The sequence below is a fragment of the Macroventuria anomochaeta genome, assembly GCF_010093625.1.
Source record: "Macroventuria anomochaeta strain CBS 525.71 unplaced genomic scaffold BU25scaffold_22, whole genome shotgun sequence".
NCBI classification, from domain to species: Eukaryota; Fungi; Ascomycota; class Dothideomycetes; order Pleosporales; family Didymellaceae; genus Macroventuria; species Macroventuria anomochaeta.
The window spans coordinates 419303-438703 of NW_022985383.1; the positions used below are offsets into that span (position 1 = coordinate 419303).

General features: G+C 52.9%; 5 protein-coding genes across 5 annotated transcripts; 1 reads left to right on the plus strand and 4 right to left on the minus strand.

The window, feature by feature from the left end:
* Nucleotides 1-968: 968 nt before the first annotated feature.
* BU25DRAFT_422780 (uncharacterized protein) lies at nt 969-1487 on the plus strand (the record flags this gene model as incomplete). Its single annotated transcript, XM_033708175.1, has 1 exon — nt 969-1487. One exon carries the CDS (start codon nt 969-971, stop codon nt 1485-1487), a length of 519 nt encoding a protein of 172 aa, XP_033560409.1.
* A 1414-nt stretch (nt 1488-2901) lies between these two features.
* BU25DRAFT_440936 (MFS general substrate transporter) lies at nt 2902-4500 on the minus strand (the record flags this gene model as incomplete). Its single annotated transcript, XM_033709207.1, has 7 exons — nt 2902-3416; nt 3461-3751; nt 3840-4039; nt 4092-4131; nt 4208-4269; nt 4341-4423; nt 4474-4500. The coding sequence occupies 7 exons, from the start codon at nt 4498-4500 to the stop codon at nt 2902-2904; spliced, it is 1218 nt and encodes a 405-aa protein (XP_033560410.1).
* A 1281-nt stretch (nt 4501-5781) lies between these two features.
* BU25DRAFT_412051 (ecotropic viral integration site 5 protein) lies at nt 5782-9274 on the minus strand. The gene is made up of 3 exons (XM_033706704.1): nt 8561-9274; nt 7903-8513; nt 5782-7856 (listed from the first exon to the last, which is right to left on the minus strand). Exons 1-3 carry the CDS (start codon nt 8984-8986, stop codon nt 5993-5995), a joined length of 2901 nt encoding a protein of 966 aa, XP_033560411.1. The 5' UTR covers nt 8987-9274; the 3' UTR covers nt 5782-5992.
* Nucleotides 9275-12750: 3476 nt separating this feature from the next.
* Nucleotides 12751-16564, minus strand: BU25DRAFT_395678 (uncharacterized protein; the record flags this gene model as incomplete). Its single annotated transcript, XM_033704793.1, has 3 exons — nt 15153-16564; nt 14821-15101; nt 12751-14772 (listed from the first exon to the last, which is right to left on the minus strand). Exons 1-3 carry the CDS (start codon nt 16375-16377, stop codon nt 12751-12753), a joined length of 3528 nt encoding a protein of 1175 aa, XP_033560412.1. The 5' UTR covers nt 16378-16564.
* Nucleotides 16565-16800: 236 nt separating this feature from the next.
* Nucleotides 16801-19365, minus strand: BU25DRAFT_412053 (kinase-like protein). The gene is made up of 2 exons (XM_033706705.1): nt 18955-19365; nt 16801-18899 (listed from the first exon to the last, which is right to left on the minus strand). The coding sequence occupies exons 1-2, from the start codon at nt 19026-19028 to the stop codon at nt 16844-16846; spliced, it is 2130 nt and encodes a 709-aa protein (XP_033560413.1). The 5' UTR covers nt 19029-19365; the 3' UTR covers nt 16801-16843.
* Nucleotides 19366-19401: the final 36 nt, after the last annotated feature.

Consider the following 19401-nt stretch of genomic DNA (forward strand, 5'->3'; position numbering starts at 1 on the left):
ACTTAAATCTTCCACCTCGGTTTGTACTCGTTCTCACCGTCGTGACAACAATCCTAGCATCAGGAGTATGCGACGCTCGTCTGAGGCCAGCTTGCTTGAACAGCTTCTCTTCAGACTCGGTGCTTCGTACATTGTGTTCCATCTTGGTAATGCTCCCTCTTGATACTCTGTTACTCTTGCCTTTGGAGGACGATCTGAGAGTCGATAGTTTGTAGCTCCTCTGACGCAAGTAGTATGGTTCTGAGGCAGCCGAGCTCTCGCCAGCCATATTTATCTACAAGGTTTTCAGTAAGGGCAGGCTGACTGCACTGATAGCCAATTGTACTCGATTGCTGCCACGATGAACATCTTGCCGTGGACGTATGAGAGGTCCGGGGAGGTATTTAGCTCGAAAAGAGGGATGAGGCGGAAGCAGGCTATGAGGACGATGGAGACACCAAAGCTGATAACGAAAAGAAGGGCAATCTTGCGGCGTACGGACATCTGGAGATTGAGAACCGTAGAGGTAGGCAGTACGAGAATGTATATTTCAATTTCTGATTCACTCAGATTGTAACCCATCATGGACACTATTCATGTGCTGCCCACAGCCGTATAAGTGATACCGGTAACTTTCACAGGTTGCTGACCTCCCTTGATAATTGGAACGATGATGAGATATGGCTTTTTGCCCCGAAGAACAGCTTCGTGGGTACATGACATTATGGTTTCCAGACAGAGGGGGGTCAACAACTTGTGAAAGTCATTATATAGTACCATTGTTCACATTGACAAGCACTGAGTCAACACGATTATAAGAGTCGCAACCTGAAGTTGCGTTTTAAAAAATTCCAAATATGTTCTCGCACACTCAATATTTCTACGTCATGCATATACGGCAACACTGTCTGCATACGTGTTGGATTACCTCACTCACTCACGCCTGGACACCTAGGTTGCGATACCTGATATCCTAATTCGAACGCAGTATGGCGCGACCTGCACTAACTCTTCATGGACTTCTTCCAGAGATACGCGATCAAACTATCAATCGTTTTCTCCAAGACGCCATTCCAGCTCGTTCAACAAGTCCAACTTTTGCCGAAGAGAGCCCCTCTAAGCTCGTACAGCCAACACCGGTCACTTTCGCAGATGCGGGCTTGTTGAAGACAAGTCACCTATTACGCTACGATACCTTGGGCGCAATCCAGAGACTCGATCTTCCTCCAGTGCTTGAGATCGAGTTCCAATCATCATCGATCTACCGCGCTGCCTGGCTAATTCCTCCACCTTGTCAACCAAACCTACAGTCTTTGGAGATATTTTTCGTCACTATCCATTACTCACAGGCAGTGATGGTGGACTGGGACTTCGGCCCTTTAGTACAGAATGTCTACAAAACATACCTCCGCCAAGTCACAGCTCTCGTAATCGTCAAGTGCAAGCTTCGCCCAGGATCGAAAAGCAAGAGGCTCCACATTCATTTCCATCTAGATCATGTAGGATAGATCATGGCACACTACTTCTATCGCAAACAACTCGAGGCCATGTACCACGTCTTGGAGAAGACGTTTCTTCCTTATTGCTACTTGCCCCTGCAGATTGGAAGGCAGTACGAAGTTGTTGGAACATTACCAGTCTCTGGGTTCTACCTGTTCAAGCATGTAGACTACGTGGTGTTGGTTGCGAATCAAGGCGTCAGGCATGTGCTGGAGGAAGATTTCGAGGTTAGTGGTTGTTGAACTATATCCTTCGCATGATATTCCTGAACGTTTAAGGCTTTTTCTCTGGACTTTTTATATTCCTGTCTACAGTTTTTGCATTTGGGCTATGAAACGACTCATATGGTCATCGTATACAATAGTAAGATAAGGCATGATAAGGAAAGTCACAACAACATTCAAAACCCCTTCCAACTCTACAACCGCAAGCACAGTCCGCTCTAGACGCACCTAATCCCTCATGTCCCTCAACATAGCAACCCTCTTCGGCAAAACAGGTCCCCTCATATCCGTAAGCTGCCGCATCTCCATAACCTCATCACCATCACTATCGCTATCGTCGCTACTCTCACTCTCACTCTCGCTCGACTCTCCTTCTTGCTCCTCCATTCCCTCTTGAACACTCGCTCGACTATGCTCTTCATCCTCCGTCTCCGAACTATCACTAGATAGCGAAACCTCATCGTCTGCCAGTCTTCTGACGGAAATTTGATAAACCCCTGAGATGTCGTGGTGTATTCGTTCGCGCCTCATTATCCTCCTGATCTCAGGGTCTTGGAGAAGTGCCTCGTGAGAAGATGGTGGGGAGGTTTGATAGGGCCTTGATATGTCTTCAGAGAGGAGTGGGCGGCACGCTTCCAGGTAATGGTGATCAGAGGTGTGTTGATGGTATTTGTTGATGAGATAGTAGATGAGGCCGCCAATGAGGAGGAAGATGAAAATGGAGAGGAGCATGTATACCAGGACCATACGGTTCGTGTCGGCGGTGTTGGCCTTGTGGTGATGGTGGTATGTGGTGGACATTTGATTGTTCGTGCGGAATATTTGTGCGAAATCGGTGAGCTTTAAAGAGGGGAGGTAATCTATGGTGAAGTGTGTGCAAATCAAAGAGGGACATGGTTGAAACGGGCTCTCAGAGAAAATTCTCTTCGAACGTTGCGGCACCATGGTATTGTACTTTTGAATAACGTACATGTTTGAAAATCGACCAATCCGATTTTGCAAGTTTCAACTGAACCAGAGATCGCATTCTAAGCGAACCGGAGTATCAACACCTATGGGATATGCCCTGAGTACCTCTAGCCCAGGCTATCGCCAAACACAGGCCCTTTCTGTACGATCCAGGATATTCTTTCTTGGGACGTGAGAGTGTATCGATACACACGCGTACCAATTCAGTGTCACGGTAGCCTGGAGGCACTCAGGGTCTTTTGGACCCACAACAATGACTCCCCGGCAACGCCGCGACCTGAATATCTGCGCAAGTATATCCAATAATGACGATAGCCTCACAAGGCCGCTTCCTCTCATATCCCACAGCAACCACAATGTTACCAAGTAACTTAACAACAACATATGGAATCATAGCAGGCAATCTTATCTCCGGCTCCCTCACGCCGCCATTCTTCCTCGTAGCTCTCGCAGCAATCCAATCGCTCAATGGGCCCGACGTAAATAGCCCAATGAGTGCACCAATTATGATAGCAAAGTTTGTGAAGCCGACAGTTGCGGGGCGGAAGTTGTACGGTGGGAGCGACAGGACTTGGGATTGCGTGAGGTTGATGGTCAGGAAGGAGGACCAGGACCAGGATACAGCAAATGCGGCGAATTTGACGATGGGGAACGCGAAGAGTTTCCAGGGGATCCAGATGTCGAGGAATCTGGAGCGGAAGGGGTGCGCGTTGGGTTGAAAAACGCGCCGTTGCCGGCTCCGAGCTAGGGTTCGTGAGCTGCAGTTTCGGTGAGCGTGAGGCCGTTACCTGTATTCGGAACAGTAGGAGTTGCGGTGGTAACATGGTGGATTTCGCCATCGTCTGAGCTTAAGGCGTTTTCGATGGTTGTTGCGTGTCCTTTCTCGTTAGGGGAATCGGTGTGAATGTGCTTTGTGGGGACGGCTAACGAGTCCTCGCGCTTGAAGCGGGTTTCTGGGAACATGAAAACGACCATGAGGAAGGAGGCACCAATGAGCCTAGCGTTGAGGCACCAGAAGCTGCGGAAGCCGAGTTCTTCGGTCATCGAGCCGGAGGCGATGGGTCCCACCCTGAGAATGCCTTACATAGGTAGTCAGTGAAAACTCAGTACGAGGGTTCTGGTAACAAACCATGTACACAACCCAGTAGAGTATGTTCTACTTGCCACGGTCGTGCAGGAAGAAGATATCAGCAATGACCTCAGGCATGATGGTCTCTGCCGGTCCAGCGTCAACGCCATTGACAATGCACACGCCCATGAACGAGCCGTAGAAATCAGTTTTGGCAAGCCACATGCTAGTGCCAAAGTTGATAAGCTGGCTGAGAAGGAATACTGGTCTACGACCGAAGGAAGTACTGATGGAGGCCCTGAACACGTTTCAGCAATCTAAGCTCGTATAGTTTGGACGGCGCGGCTGACCAGATGAAGTTGCTAAACCCCAACACCAAGATACTCACGTCTGTGAACCGCGCCAGCAAGATCACACTGGAAGGCCTCCATCAGGGCGGGAAACATGGGTGCAAGCGCGAGCGGACCGAAGCTTTGAGTGAATTTCACCATAGCTGTGGACAAAATGTATGCTGTCTTCCAGCAAGTGCTTCAATTCAGAGGATCGTATGGTTCATCTGATGGTTGTGGGACAAGCACGTCTCGATGGGAGCCCTTGACGAAGGGTGGCTTCCTATGTCTGCCATGATCTCAGTGTTGGGGAGAATCTTGACATTGAGCTCATGTTCGAGCTGCCGACGCTCCTATAACATGTCGGCACATGTGTGGTGGAGGTGGATGAGAAGAGGTGTACATCTTCGGTGTACTCTTTAGAAGCCATTGTGGCAATTCAATTGCAAGCTGCAAACTGGTCGTGGACAATGCTCTGAAGGACCTGCATCCACCAGGTGTATAGCAGATACTTGTACGTCAACTCCAGGCACTGAGTTGATAATCTTCGTGCTCCAAACGGACCTCTATTCCGCGCTTGTGCCTGATGCGGAGATGTCCACGCTATCGTGAAATGAGCTATAGTACAAGTTCAGCCACAAGACCGACATGCCGGAGAGATAGCGCCGTCCAGTAACTGAAGTGCTCGGATATCGGCAGTTGTTGTTAGTACGGTCGAGCACGTCTGCAGTCCGAATTGGAGACGAGTTTGGGCATGAGGATCGGACAGATGTTGCTGGACGAGTGCGGCTTATCTCGAGAACTTCGATTTGCCTAGCAGCCGGGTGAATTTTCAGGCAGGCTGCAGATCAGGCATTTGACATGTGCACGTTCCTTGCGCCGTCCAGTCTCTTGCAATATCGAAGTCATCTTGCTGGCCAGTCGAGACCCTGGTTTGCTGCTAGAGCCATTGTCAACCCTGTCAACACGGGACGGACTCATGTGAACGAGTATCCACGATCGCTGTCTGATAAGGCTGATGAACGCGGGGTTTGGGGGCGGTTGTGGATACGGCAGATGCTCTCAGACCCTCTCATCGTCTCAATCTTTCCATCGAGCCGCCGCGTCGTTGTGTTGACTCGAAGCAGGTGCACAAGCTCTTGTCGTGGCGCATTGTAAAGGTTCCAAGAGGCTAATGCAACTGCGGAACGCGCTAAAGCCACTGGCTTGTTGTGGGGAAACCTGGGGTTCAGAAACACCACGGTCCAGAACTTGGGGCTGAGAACGGACACAAGTCAAGGGGTTCAGGCCACGGTGTGATGATGGACATGTTTCCTCGGTGCTCGGTAGTTGCGCACGTGAGGCGTGAGTGCCGGTGGTTCGGGACATGTTGTGGAGATATAGTGCGACTAGCCCCTTCACACTTCAGACATTTACTGACTGATTGTGACTTTCCGTACCAGACTTTGAGAGTATTTCGACACGACGCTGGTCGATTTAGTGCTTATTCACTCGCCTCCTCACTCGCTTCTCACAGGGCGACATATGTCTCCTTAGATTGAGGGGGAAATTGCGGGAACGGAAGCGGAAATAAGTTAGTAGTTCCGCGTGTTGAATGTGAGTGGTGGACGATAACCGTTGGAGCCGAGATCCAATGATTGTGAAGTCTCGTCGAGCTGAGGTACCATGAGGTGTAAAGTCGAGGTGCCCAAGGCTGAGGGTATGAACTGTTCTATTAGGCCCAAGAATGATCTAAACTATGCTCTCAACCATGCCTTGGCTGGGAAAGCTGGAGTGCTATAGATAGCACTAGGTATCTCAATACATGAATAATAGTGGTGGCATCCGGTGCCTATGTCTCCCATACTGTCGACCTCCACGTAGCTCGTCGTGTCGTTGCATACATATATTGTATATCTTCCAAACATGGCGTTACGTCTCCCTTACGAAATGCTGGCGTTCGTTGTACTCACTGTCCTCTTCCATCCTCCCCATGTCCAGCCACCAGCAGCAGCACCTTCCTTCTTCGCCTCAGGCACGGCAGCTGGTGTCGGTGTCGGCGTTACTACTGGACTTGCTGTTGCACTCGCAGTGGGCTGCGCACTCATGGTCCTCTTCAGGCCTTCAAACTTCACCCTCATCTCCTCAAGCTCTTGTCGCGCAACAGCTTCTGCGGTCTTTGCATTGACGAGCTCAAGAAGCAGCTGCTCATTGTCGGCCGGTGCGTTGTTGTCGTTTGCGAGGACTGGCTGCATGGCGAGCGAGGAGGATCGCTTGTTGAAGGTAATGGGTGGTGGGTGTTCGCGAGTCGACTTTTGGGATGCGGTGCGGCCAAGACGTAGCTCCCTCAGTCCACTTGTAACACTTTCAGATGTAGTGCTTCTACTCAACGTGGGTGTGATGTTGGGTGAGGTGTCGTCTGCAGAGGTCCAGCTTGCTGCCGCAGCAGTCTTGCGTGCACTTTGTCGTAGATCATTAATTGTCTTCTCTTGTCTCTGATTCTGGTTGTACGAGTCTGCAAGACGGTTTCGTGTGTCTTTGAGCGCATCCCGTGCGATCTGGAGTTCAGATTGACAGTCGTTGAGCTCGCGAGCAAGCGCCTGCGCTCGTGACGTTTCTGAGGCTAATTGATCCTTGGTCCGAGACAAGTTGTCGCGAAGTAGTTGTTTTGTCTCAAACATGGAAGAAGCGCGGTGATGCGTTTGTGTCGCTGGGAATTGCGTTTCCAATGCTTCCGCTATGTCAACACTCTCTCCTGACAGCTCTGTCGATGATTCGCTGGAGGCTGGGACGTCGGTAGCGGCTGTGATGGTGGTCCTTCGTCTTGACGCGCGTGATGATGGTGCAGACAGTGTTGAGTCCTTCTTTCGAATTTTGTCAACAACAGACCGCACGACACGATGGTCTTCCTTTCGGTCCTCGCGCTGCTTCTGCAGTGCAGCCTCCAGCTCGCTGTTCTGTCGCTGCAGCTGGCTCACAGACATAAGAAGCTGCTCAATCTGGTAATGCAAGTCCCTGTCCTTCGCTGAGATGCTCATGGCAACAGACGCATGTCCTGACTTTATCGACATGGTGTCTGCGTGAGAAGCACGAGAGATGTCTGTCAAAGCTGTACTTTGGGTCGCCGCTGATGTGTCGGACTCGGCGGTAGAGTTCAGGGTAGAAGCGAGGCTTTGTTTCGACGGTGTCCTTCTCAGGAAGCTGACCGGACGTGAAGGCGCAGATAGGCCCGGGCTGAGAGACACGGACTTCGTAGACGAATTAGAAGGGCCCCACAAGCGGCCCAAAAACGATGTAGCGGATTTGTTGACTTGTTGCTTAGCGGATTCCTTCTCCTGCGCTTCCTTGTACTGCTGTTCTAGTCCCTGCAACTTCTCTCGCGTAACGTCGTTGGTGAACGAAACAAAGTCGCTCACCAGCTCGTCCGCCGAGTGTGCGTTTCGGCCGTAGGGATTCCACAATTGGCGGCCAAGGAGTAGTTGCATGACGTCTTCCATCTCGGTCAGTGAGAGCAACTTGGCTTCGTTCCTCTTCATGAGCGCAAGGGCAACACGCATGATGGTTTCGGAGGCGCCCTCAGCAAAGAGTACGTCGTAAATGCGGAACAGCATAGGCAGTGGACATGTGACTGCGAAGAATGACAGAAACCACTGCGAAAGGTAAGCAGATTCGATCTGCATCTCCTCAAGGTGCAGCGCGAGGTCTGGCATGTGCTGGCTCAGCAGTTTCTGGAACTGAAAGATGCGCAGGTGCAGACCTGAGAGGTCAGGAAGGAAGCAAGAGCGAAGGTCGTAGTCTTCCATGAGCCTGTTGGAGTTAGCAGCTGCTCCCATACTCGACACAAACAACGCACCTGACAAGCACGCAGAAGGCCTCCTTGTCGCCCATCTGCATGAGAAGCGGGCCAACGAGGAAGCCAAGACCCTGGCAGTACCCTATCTTGTTGTCATACAAGCTAAAGCACTTCAGCACGCGGCCCAGCATCTTCTGACCTTCGCCCTCGGGGTCCTTGAACATCTCAACGCCAGGAAAACTTCGGCCAAGATCCTTGTTGATGATGTTCTCATACGGACTCGACTCTCCACAAAGTGAATCGTACTGATCCTCGATCAGCTTGTCGCGTGCTCCAGACGCACTCTGCCACACAACGCCTCGTAGCGGTGCAGGAATGCCGCCACGAATCTTGTTCAGACACAGCGTCGGTAATCGTTGCACCACTTGCGGGTAGTCGCGGACAAGGGCCGCCCAGAATTCGAGCTCGGTCATGGGCGGTGGTGACGGTAGCTGAGAGAATCGAACGTCCGAGGCATCATTCTGCACAAGACGCTTGAGCTGTTGGAAGGACGGCGGCCGAGACTGGCTACGAGCGCGGGCACTCTTCATGGCTGACTTCATGCCTGCCTTGGAGTCGGACATCAGGGCATTGTTCTCTTGTTCGAGGCGTGCGAGGAGCAACGCCATGGCCTGCACGTGTTAGCATGGTCAACGTGCTAGCAGAACATGAAACTTACATCATCCTGGCCCTGGTGGTTCTGCTGTGTCTCCTTCTTCTCCAGCTCCGCCCAATCTACCTTGGCGTCTGCTGAGCTGTCGCTGCCACTCCTCGACCGTGTCGACTTCGGTGTCTCTGTTGCATCGACATTGTGGACTGACACAGTGGGGCTGGTCGAGGTTGGGGCAGCAACGCTGGCTTGACTCCCACGGCGGCCGAATGCCTTGTGGATTTCGTCTGAACTTGGTCGTGACGACAGCCTCCGCTCCTCTACTATGATCTCTGGCCGTATTATAGACTCTCGGACATCATCATCGGGCGTGCTAGCCTCAGACAGCGGCACCGTCACCATCGAGTCGGTCGGCAGCGGCGTGGAATCGACATGGGTTCTGGGCGGCCGCGGCTCCTCGACGGTGGGAATCGTGACACTGTTTTCGACGTCCATGGTGGTGGCTGTCACCTCCGTCATTGCGTGGGTGTTATGGGGCAAGCATCCAGTCTCGAACTGGTCAATAAGTGTGCACGCGCTGGCGTCGAGTGTTTCGAATCGGCGGTTGCAGGCGGGGACCGGGGTCTGTGAGGGCAATGCGCAATGAAACGCGCTACGAAAAGCTCTCTACACTTCAAGATGCAGTAATGAGCGACTATACGCAGACTGTAAAGACAGGAGAGGCGCTGAGCAGCCCACGGCCTCGACACTCAGAAAGGAGCATCAGGAGGTCGCCATTAGTTTAGCCTAGCTTGTCGCCCATTCACGAATTGAAGGGTCCACTCACAGCCTTGGCTGCATCAACAGGGGGGCCCATCCCATTAATTGCTGCTCCGCACACCGACATCATCGAGTCTAGAGCAGCGTCATAGGTTGACCGCCTTGTGCGACGCGCTGCGCTCGTGGTGAGCACGTTGTTCTTACGACAGCAATCTTACTTGCTCGCTTGTGGACATGTGTGAGACATGCAGGTGCACGAGGAGTAAACACACGCGCAGACGCGAGCTGCGGCAGGTGCGACCAAACGTTGGCCGCAGCGCGCTAGCGCGCCTTCTAGCCGCAAGGCCGCTCCATCGAGACCCAGTGCTCACCAGCCTCGCCCAACGTTGCTCACAGTCATCGCGGTCGATCAAACGGAAAGATTCACACATGCAGCCCTGTCGGCTTTCAGTCAGATCCCAAGTACTTCGTCCGCTTCTATCAGGGTCGATGCGCTTCCCAGTCTTTGGCTACTAGCTGCTCGATACTAATGATTGTACTGCACTGACGAACCCTTCTTATCCAATCTCTGCTTTGTACTTCACTCGCATATCTGAAGACGGATTTTCTCCCTTCCTCTAAAATCCATCATCCGGCATGATTCTAAATTAAAAAAAGCTATACTTCTTCACACGACCATACAGCTACACTAAGTTTAAGATGCCGACCAAGAACACGATTCGATTACAAAAAAGCAAATCCAAGGTCCATCATGTTCAAGGGTTGTCACGGTTTAGACTACGTGAGGAGAAGCCGACTATATACTGGCCCTGGAAGTCGCTATTCCAGGACAGTATATACCAGGGTAATAGGGTCTCAACCGAGACCACAACATATTTAAACACACAGAATAGTGAAATACAACCTCAGTTCAATCCTGCAATTCTTCCCACATGCGTACGGATCACTCACGATCCCCGACAAGGGTTCAGACTGCCCACTTAGTGGTTCGCAAATTTTGACATGTACCTGTGGTAAGGTACTGACTGCTAAGCCTTCACGTGCATGAATTCACACATAATATTTCAATCTTCGAATCGAGCACAGTGTCAGATTCACACCCCGAGCGAGCAGTCTATCCACCATGATGATACTGTAACAACCACTGCCGGACACCATCATGCTGTACATCCCTGACAAGTCCACGGTGGCAGCCCCGGGTAGGTCAGGCGCCATGTTCACCGTCGCAGTCATTGCGACATGAATAGTCGTCTTCTTACTACATTGCTACTACGTCTAACAGTGCGTGTTTCTATCGCCACTCTAGAAGCCAAAGCGAAAGCCCAAGCCTGACGAAGAGATCGCGCCTGCAGAGGACACAGAAATAAAGCCACTACTTTCAAGGACAAACACTACATCTTCGAGGATCTCGATTACCAGCACCGAGTCAACTGCAACACAAGCTCGGGACTCATCTTGGCCATACGTCCCGGCCTGGATCCGAACAAACAACTCCGATGGCCACCCAGAAAGCTGACGAAATGAAGATCGAAAAGATGGTAGGGTGTTTTACATGGAGCCGGTATAAAGTCTCACCTCTAAGCTCTGTCTTCTCTTCTATCTACAACACCCTCTGCACTATTTGAAAAAGAAGATGGCAACAAGGCGTGTTTCTGCCCTCCAGAACTTGGTGACTTTTATAACGTGTTTCCCGCACCTTTAAACAGTCCTACCTCAAGGCCATGTCTGCTTCATCTTTGCTCTCTACAAGTCGACAAACACATCCTTGATGACCATACGAAGACCAGCCCTCACACCGATCGAAATTCACCAACGACCATGCGATGGAGTTGGTATAAAACTGGCATACTACTTTCTTACTCTTCTGCGCATTTCCAACTTTGCTCGAAATCCAAAATTATTGAACGCTGGCCAATGGCTGTCTCGACTCCAAAACATCTACCGTGCTGGGCGATGGTCTCTGCCGCTAAAAACTCATTACCAAGATGAAATGTCAGCTTTCTCTCTTCTTTCTACAAACACTCCTCACTTTCTTCGATAGCTACTATCAAAGTCAACTCATTTTCTTAATCAAAATCGGCGTTCAACCTTGCCATGAGACGAGATGCTCTGTCTCTTCGTGCAAAGTCACAGTTAAAGTAAAAAAAGACACGGCCGCATTCGTTATGACCTTGCCTTCTGGTCTTTCCTAACTTGAATGCGATGTGCTCCAGCTTTGCGCTGGTATGAAGACTCACACCCTGGTTCTGGCTACTCTTTCATCTACACCGCTCATTCCGATACTCGAAAATGCATTTGCAGTCGACCCACATTTCTGCTTCCTCCAATAACACCTACAGCATGATGGATGTCTTTGCTCTTCTCACATACAAAACTGTGGTGGCGTAGCCGCTGTAGTACATTGATAGCTACGGTAAACGATAACGTAGGGCTATGGAATACTGCGCTGCGTTGCTATCTAGCTTGGAGAAGACGATATATACTGGCCCTGGAACGTGCTAGTCCAGAACAGTCTAAGCAAGGGTAATCGAGTCTCATACGGACCAACTGATACCGCAACAAAAACAACGTCTGTCGCTTCTCTTTCTCAACAAAGCCAGCGAAACACCATCAATGTCCTCCGCGAAAGTCAAATTGGTATACATCACAAACCGCAAACAGACTGCTGATGAAAAGAGATGAACCAATTTCTTCTACACTTCAAAGCATTCCCAAAAAGCATCAGAGCACAGATTTTATGTTCTGCTCCTCTCGTTTCCTTTCTGTTCATCAACGCTTGATAACTACACTGCTTTTTCGAACGACATTTCTGTCTTATCCTCTTCGAAAGTCGTGGTCTGCAAGCCGGACATTCAGAAGACAACTATAGCGAATACCCTCTCTGTCTGCTCCTTTTCACCCACCATGGAGAAGCTTGAACGATATCGAAAATCCCGTATCGCCATGCATATGAACCGATATCAAGTTCTGCCCGTCCTAAAACACACGCCTACACCGTTCATGTCTAGATTCATGGCAAAAACATCAGTATGTCTTTTGAGTGCCGGATAACCTTGCGTCAACTGGGCCATGGAGTGAGCATCATGCTAAAGACACATAAGATCATAGCACATGCTAGTAGAATGAAGTTGAGAATGAAAAGTCTCGTTCTATGGTTAGCGCTCCACCTTTGACTGACTACATGCCTTCGGTCCTTCCACTCCACAGCCCCAGCCAGCAGCTTCGGTCAGCAGTCTCAACCACGTCTTTCTTCGCTTGCTAACTCAAGCCCAAGGGCGAGTCGAGGCGCGCTCAGAAAGTGTGGGAGTCCGCTGCTGGCTTTGACGCTGGGCCAGGAAGTTGTGAAGATGTAAGAAACGGGAGCTATCTAGCTAATCTGCAGTGAAGCCAGTACAGAAAGAGGGTATAAGGAAAAGAAGCATTTCGAAACGCCATACCCAATGCCCCGTAGTGATGACCGTATCCAAAATCCAAAACGCCTATCGCACACGAGTTTCCACTCAATGCACCCGTCCCCACCCCTCAGGAATCTCACTATCCTCAAACCCCTCCCACGGCAACCCCTCCGTCTCGTCATCCAGCATAGTCTTCCTCATCCCGTCCTTCCCAAAGTCCCTAGTCTGCGTCTCCTGCTCGCTCTCACTCTCATCCACAAAGCTCCTGATCGTGACTCTCTTCCCCTGCCCCTTCTTCCCCCTCTCCATCTCGACATGGCTCATATCCACATCCGCACTACCATTCACACCCTCTTTCGCATCCTCAGCACGAATCTGCTCCGTAATATCCTCAACATCCTGCTCTGTGATTTCACCATCCGCAGCCTGGCCCTCAAGCACATCATACAAGTTGTAAATCTGCGCGTCTTTGATCTCGAGACGGCGGAGGGTTTCCTGGATGTTCGCGTTGATTTTGGCGCGCTTGCGGGCGCCCTGGCTGGCGTCATGCATTTCAAGCATGGCGCGGAGTGCGGCGAGCTCGATGTGCAGGTGTGCGCGCTCGTCTTGGAGTTCTTTGACGACGAAGGCGAGGGCTTCCTTGGGGGAGCGGGCGGGGCGGAGGGTCGCGTCGATTTCATCCTCTGGCATGCGGGAGGAGACTGGTACGAGGCGGGGGACGCGAAGGGCGGAGGTGGAAGAAGTGAGGCCTTCGCGGCGGCAGACGGTGCAGTTGGCGTTGTCGTGGTTCTTGTCGTGCTTGGAGATGGTGGTAGCTGTGATGGATGGCCTGCGGGCTTCGATCTTGATGTCAGGAACGATGAAGGCCGAGGTCATCTCAGTGGGAGCGCTGCGGCGGCGCCGGCTGGTGTTGCTGTGCATTGAGAGGTCTTTAGTCTGAGTGGCCTCGGTATCGGCGTCCAGGTTCGACATGTTACCAGTGACATCGTCCTCGGATTGGCTCACGGCGGTGCGACGAGTGGTGTCTTTGAGCGACGATTTACGGACCAGAGATGGTCGACGCTCGCTCTTAGCAGACGCAACGGACCTAATGGTATCCTCGCGAGTTTGTCGCTGCGAGCGGACAGTCTCATCGCGAATAGTCTGCTCGACAGGTGCACATGATGCACGACGCGCGTTGGCGCGCTCTTCCTCCAACTGGCGACGGAGTTGAGCAATAACGTCGCTACCGATGAAGCTCAGCTCAGTCAGGTCTAAGTCAGCAGGCCGCTGGATAGTGATGGTCGGCTTCGACTGGACGCTTCGCGACATATAGGGAGTGCCATGAGGCCTCAGAGACAGGTCAGTAGTCGACTCGACATCGCTGTCCACATGCGCGTTCTTATCAGCGGCAGGTGCAGAGAAGCTTCGTCGGGTGTCCGCCGGCAGAGACCTGCTGAAGTCCTTCCTAGAGACGCCAGTGTATTCCTTGCGCGGGCTCTCCTGGACACGAGAAGGCTGTGCAATCTCAGCTCGGCTGTTGCGCGACTCCTGCTGAACGCGGCTCTTGATGCGGGAGCGCGTGTCTTCACGGCGGTAACTAGGCTTGCGCTGAAGGGTCTCCTGGCGGGTGTTGTCCCTCTGAGGCGCACTGAACTGCTGCTCGTTTGCCTCACGGATGTTCAAGACTTCGCGTGTCAGATCCAGAGTCTGCCTAGCAGCAGCCTCACGTTGCTGGACCTTGCGCTTGAGCTGGCTTTCCTTCCTGGCCCACTTCTCATATTCATCCTCGTGTTGAGCAGAAAGCTGAGCAAGCTCCTGTCGAAGGTTCTCGTTATCCAGTCGCATTGCCTCGTTGGTCTGCTCCTGAGTCATATCCTGGAAGTGTCGAATAGTCTCGTCGCGGCGGTCGACTTGCGCCTTCATTGCGGCTTCGTGACGCTCCCATCTCTTGACCTCCTCCTCGCGCTTGGTCTTCAAGTTCGCCAGCTGCTGCTTGAGCGCCTCGTTGTCGCTTTGAAGACGAGCGTATTCGGCCTTCTCCTGACGCGCCTTGCGCAGCTCGACATCCTGACGAGCAAGCTGCTGAGTGTGCTCATCGTGCTGAGCGCGAATGCGAGCCAGTTCGGCATTCAGAGTCGCGTTCTCCTTCTCGGTCGCGTTCGCAGCCTGGTCGAACTGCTGCCGAAGCTGCACAGTCTCTTCGCGGTGGTGCGACAGCTCCTGGTTCAGCTGATCACGAAGGTCATCGTTGTCGCCTCGGAGGGATTCGATCTCTTGACGAAGCGCGTCGTTCTCGTCGGCCAAAGCCAGCTTCTCGTTCTTCAGCTCCTCGCAGGTTTGGAAAGCAACGCCAAGCTGGTTCGTCATGTTGTCGCGTTCGGTGGTCAATCGCTTCTTCTCGATCTCGAGGACAGCGACTTTGCGGTCGGCGCGGTCGAGCTTCGTTCGGAGGGTCTGTACGGTCGCGTCGAGGCCTTTTTCACAAATCAGCAAACGAGTCGTCTTCCCATGAGCCTAGTACTTACGCGTCTTCTCAACCTTCCAATGCCCCTTTCCAGCATCCGAATCGTTCGCGCTATCGCTTCGTCGCGACTTCTCATAAGCCTGTGCGCTGGCCCTGAGCTCGATCAACTCAAGATCCTGCTCCTCGATCCTCCTATCCTGCTCAGACCGCTCAGCTTCTATCTGCGCGACCTTGTCCTGCAGCTGCTGAAGCGCAGAGAAGATGGCCTTCTCCTCGTCAGGAATGGGTACGCTGTCGATGGGGACGTGGTTGGGACGACGGCCGCCGCCTGGAGGAGCAGCAAAGCGGGATCGCGTTGTAGCGTTCTTCGAGAAGACAGGCGTACCGTCCTCGAATACGCCAGAGACAAGCTCAGTGAGATTGGGCAGGTCAGGCAGGATGAAGGATTGTGCAGTCGCATTCTGAGCGGTCGAGGGTCGCGACTGAGGCTTCGCGTTGGCGCGTGTGGCTTCCTCTACAATGCCATCCATCTGAAGGGACGTCTGACGGCTCCTGTTGCCCCAGCGCGTGTTCTTGGTCGAGTTGACGGTCAATGTGGGCGGACGGTCCTGCATGAAAGACGACTCATCCTCAGACAGCTTCGCGTGAAGCTGTGCAAGAGAGTTGCGCTTGTTCTCCTTCGCAGGCATCGCAGGAGAAGTGCGCTTGCTGGCAGGACGCGGTGACGCGGTGTCGAGGTCATTGCGCGAGGCGCGTCGAATCTGTGCGTCGCGCCGGAGGCTTCCAGTCTCGGCGACATATGACTTGCGCGTCCTGTTTGTAGGCGGTGTGATATCGTAGAGGCTGTGGAACGCGGAGCTCTGCCTGACCGGTGTACCGCGGTTGCTGTGGTTGAGGCCACGCGCCTGTTCGACGGAGATGCTCTCCCCGTCCGAGAGGCTGTGGTCGAAGTCGCCGAATTCTTTGTTTACCATGGACGTGTCGGGGTTGATCTGCTCGGAGCGCAGCGGCTGCCAGGCGTTCATCTTCTTCGCGGTCGAGCGAATGCGCGGGTACTGTGGCAGGGTGTTGGTCTCGTCCGCGAAGTTCTGTTGTGTTGACATGAGAACGTCTGGGTCGTTGAAGAAGTTGGACGTCTCAGTGCAGAACCCTGAGTGCTTAGTAGGGTTCGAGTCGCTAGGCGGCGGTGATGGGGATGGAACGTTGCGCGGGCTGTGGTTCAAGCTGCGCGAAAGCTCGCAAATAGTGCGCGCTTTCCCAATGCTTGCTGGAGGGGAAGACTGCATTGTGTGGAGTGAAGTGAGGCTGCAGAAGCAGCGCGGGCAGCAGTGTTTGTATGTTTATGGTGCGTCGCGTCCAAAAACTGGCGTCTAGGATATAGAAAGAGATGCTCTGCTAGGACTACAAGAGCATGGAAAAGTATCCAAAAGTCCGTGGAAGTTGGTGTTCAAGGACAGCCTGTGTGTGTTAGTGGCAGGTGCGGGTGGTGTTGACTTGGGACGGCATCATAACATTGAATGTTTACAGCGCCATCCTCGCTAACGCCCGCTAATGCCCGCCCGCACCACCAATCAGGGGCACTCAGCTCAACACTCCTGAAACGAGGCTGACCGCTCGGGAAAAATGGACTGGCCAACAGTTCGCGATGATGAAATATCGTGACCTCTGAATATAGCAGTGGGATATCATTCTAAAGGACAATCGTCAAAGCTGTTCTTACCTCGTCGCTTCTCTGTACCTGTCTACTCCCGCTCAAAACTGATCCCAGGTAATGCTTCTAGCACATAGCCTACCGTTCCTCCAAAGCACCGCTACAATCGCTGTATGCACCAATATCAATACCACACTCCCCGCCAGCCCTCCAGGGTACCACCGCCGAGTCTGCGGTAGAATTACTACGTGCGGGTACAGAAAATCTAAGGATGCTAGACCGAGCAATGAGTATGCCGCCCAAGACTCTGCAGCAAATGGCTGACAGGGACCGAACAAGCTGACTACCTTCACAAACAAGATAATGACTCTGACCACGCTGGCTGTAGCTGGGTTCTCGAAGATGCTGAACGCGCGACTGCGATACTGGCTGAGCCGACCTTGACTCTCTGGCGGCGGCGGTGGAAGCATAAGCCGTTGCGGAGTGGGCGTCCGAATGACCTCTTCCGGCCTTGGAAGCTCCAACTTCTTCGACCTCAGAACCACCGCCGCCTCTTCCGAGCTCGTCCTTCGCGTGAGCTGGGCAGGTGGCGGGCTCGGTGAGCGCTCCATCACCGATGCGCCCAGGTTGGAACGACCCGGCCTTGTGTATTGATTCATTGAGTTCCGTTTCCTAGTCATCTGAGCAGGCCCGGGGCTCGGTGTGTCTGCACGAGATATACGAGGGCCGAAGTCGTCCATACCTGATGGGCCGGCGTAGGCATTGAACTCATCGAAGACGGATGGTGACTTGAGGACATGTAAAATCTCCTCGGTCGCTGGGCGTTCGTCTGGATTCAGCGCGAGTAGACGCTTCAGTGATCTGTACAGCTTCTCAGGCAGATCAGATCGCACGCGCTGTTCGTCGTCGATACCTGCCCAAGTTGAGATTTCGGCGCGCAGCTGATCCAGATCTTCGTTGTCTTCATCGATGCCGTCCGCATTCCTGTATGGCAGGCGCCCAAAGCACATGAAGTAGACGATCATGCCAAGGGAGAAGATGTCTGACTTGGTGGTGAAGTTCCCATACGGTCCGCCTGGTCGTTCCTGCCTAAGGACCTCAGGTGCGCAGTATGATATGGTTCCTGTGGCCCCAGACGAGTTCCTTGCAACGTTCGCTGATTGCACTTCGCCGAAATCGCTCACCAAGACCTTCATACCATATTTGTCGCGGTGCAGAAGGCAGTTGCTGGGCTTCAGGTCGCGGTGGATGTAGCCGTTCGCGTGAAGATGATTCAGCCCAGACGTAATGTCCTTGAAGAACGAGATAATCTCTTCGAAATGCATGCGCCGTGGCCCAAGCATGTCCTCCGGCTCCTCCATCTGTCCCTTCGACCTTCGTCTTAGGCGCTCCTTCATCTGATCCTTTGTAATTGTTGTCTTCGCAGAGTCCAAGATGTAACCGTGTAGGTCTCCTCCATCGCAGTACTGCTGCAGGATGAAGGCACATGGGACACTTGGACCGAAGGTGTTGATCTGGTAGTCCTCGAGCCAAACATGTCGGTACGAAACGAGATTCTGGTGCGATAAATTCTGCAGTAATTGCACCTCAATCAAGACTTTCTCGAGCCACTCGTGATCGTCGCCGACAGGCACTCGTTTACAAGCGAATTTGCCCAGCTGCACCCCGTCCAAGACATGCTGTACGAGGAGGACCACTCCTTTCCCGCCTCTTCCAAGCTCTCTCTCCTCGACAAAGAATGTCTTGAAGTAGTTGGGGCTGAACGCTCTCGCAGATATGCCCTGATTCCTTGGAGGCATAGGCGTGCTACCCACGAACTCCGCTCCTTCCGGTGCATGAAACTCGGCATGTGGTTCTCGAGTTATCGCAGGCCCTAGCTGTTTGTGCGGTGACGGTGGACGCGAGCCTGCTGTGGAGCTGGGCTGACTACCGCGCAGCATCTGGAAGTACCCGGGGTTGACGAACCCATGGTCCAGACCAGGTTCGCCCGGTGAATGCGGATGCTCGTCATCGTCGGTGTCGTGTGGTGAGGCGTCGCGGTAAGCTCGGTGGCAGTATGGGCAGGATGTTTCGTCTAGGGCGGTGGATTTGGAGGCATCGCGGAGGGAGAGCTGCTTGGAACGCTGATCATAGACGACAACTGCGGAACCATGGCGCCTGCAGCCACGTTAGTGCACGACACCGAAAGACACGTACGATGTTTTCGACATACAGAACAATCTCCCGCGACTCTGCTGGCAGGTACGGTATGAGCGACATGCTCCTCTGTCGTTCGCGATCATCCATGGATGTTGGCAAGGTATACTGATCCACCACCTCCACTTTTCCCTGTGACAACGCAGAGCCTCACTCTGCCAGCGCAAGGCTGCCGGATATGCCGAACAAACGCTCAAACCAATGCGATCCGTTTGATCGAAGCCTGCCCTTTGTTTACAGGCAGTCGTGATCGACGTAAGCGGGGAAGCTGCGGTTAGCTCTCGACGACTTCCTTCTGCAATGTTTCAATCAATCGCCCATGGACGGTGACAGTAGATGGGGCGAATGGCTTCGCTATCGTTGCGCTTATCAAGCATGACCGTCGGGATATCCGTTGCTATCATGCGATGTTATGTTGTTGTTGCTGTTGCTGTGGTTGGATGCCGGACGGGTTCCGGAACGG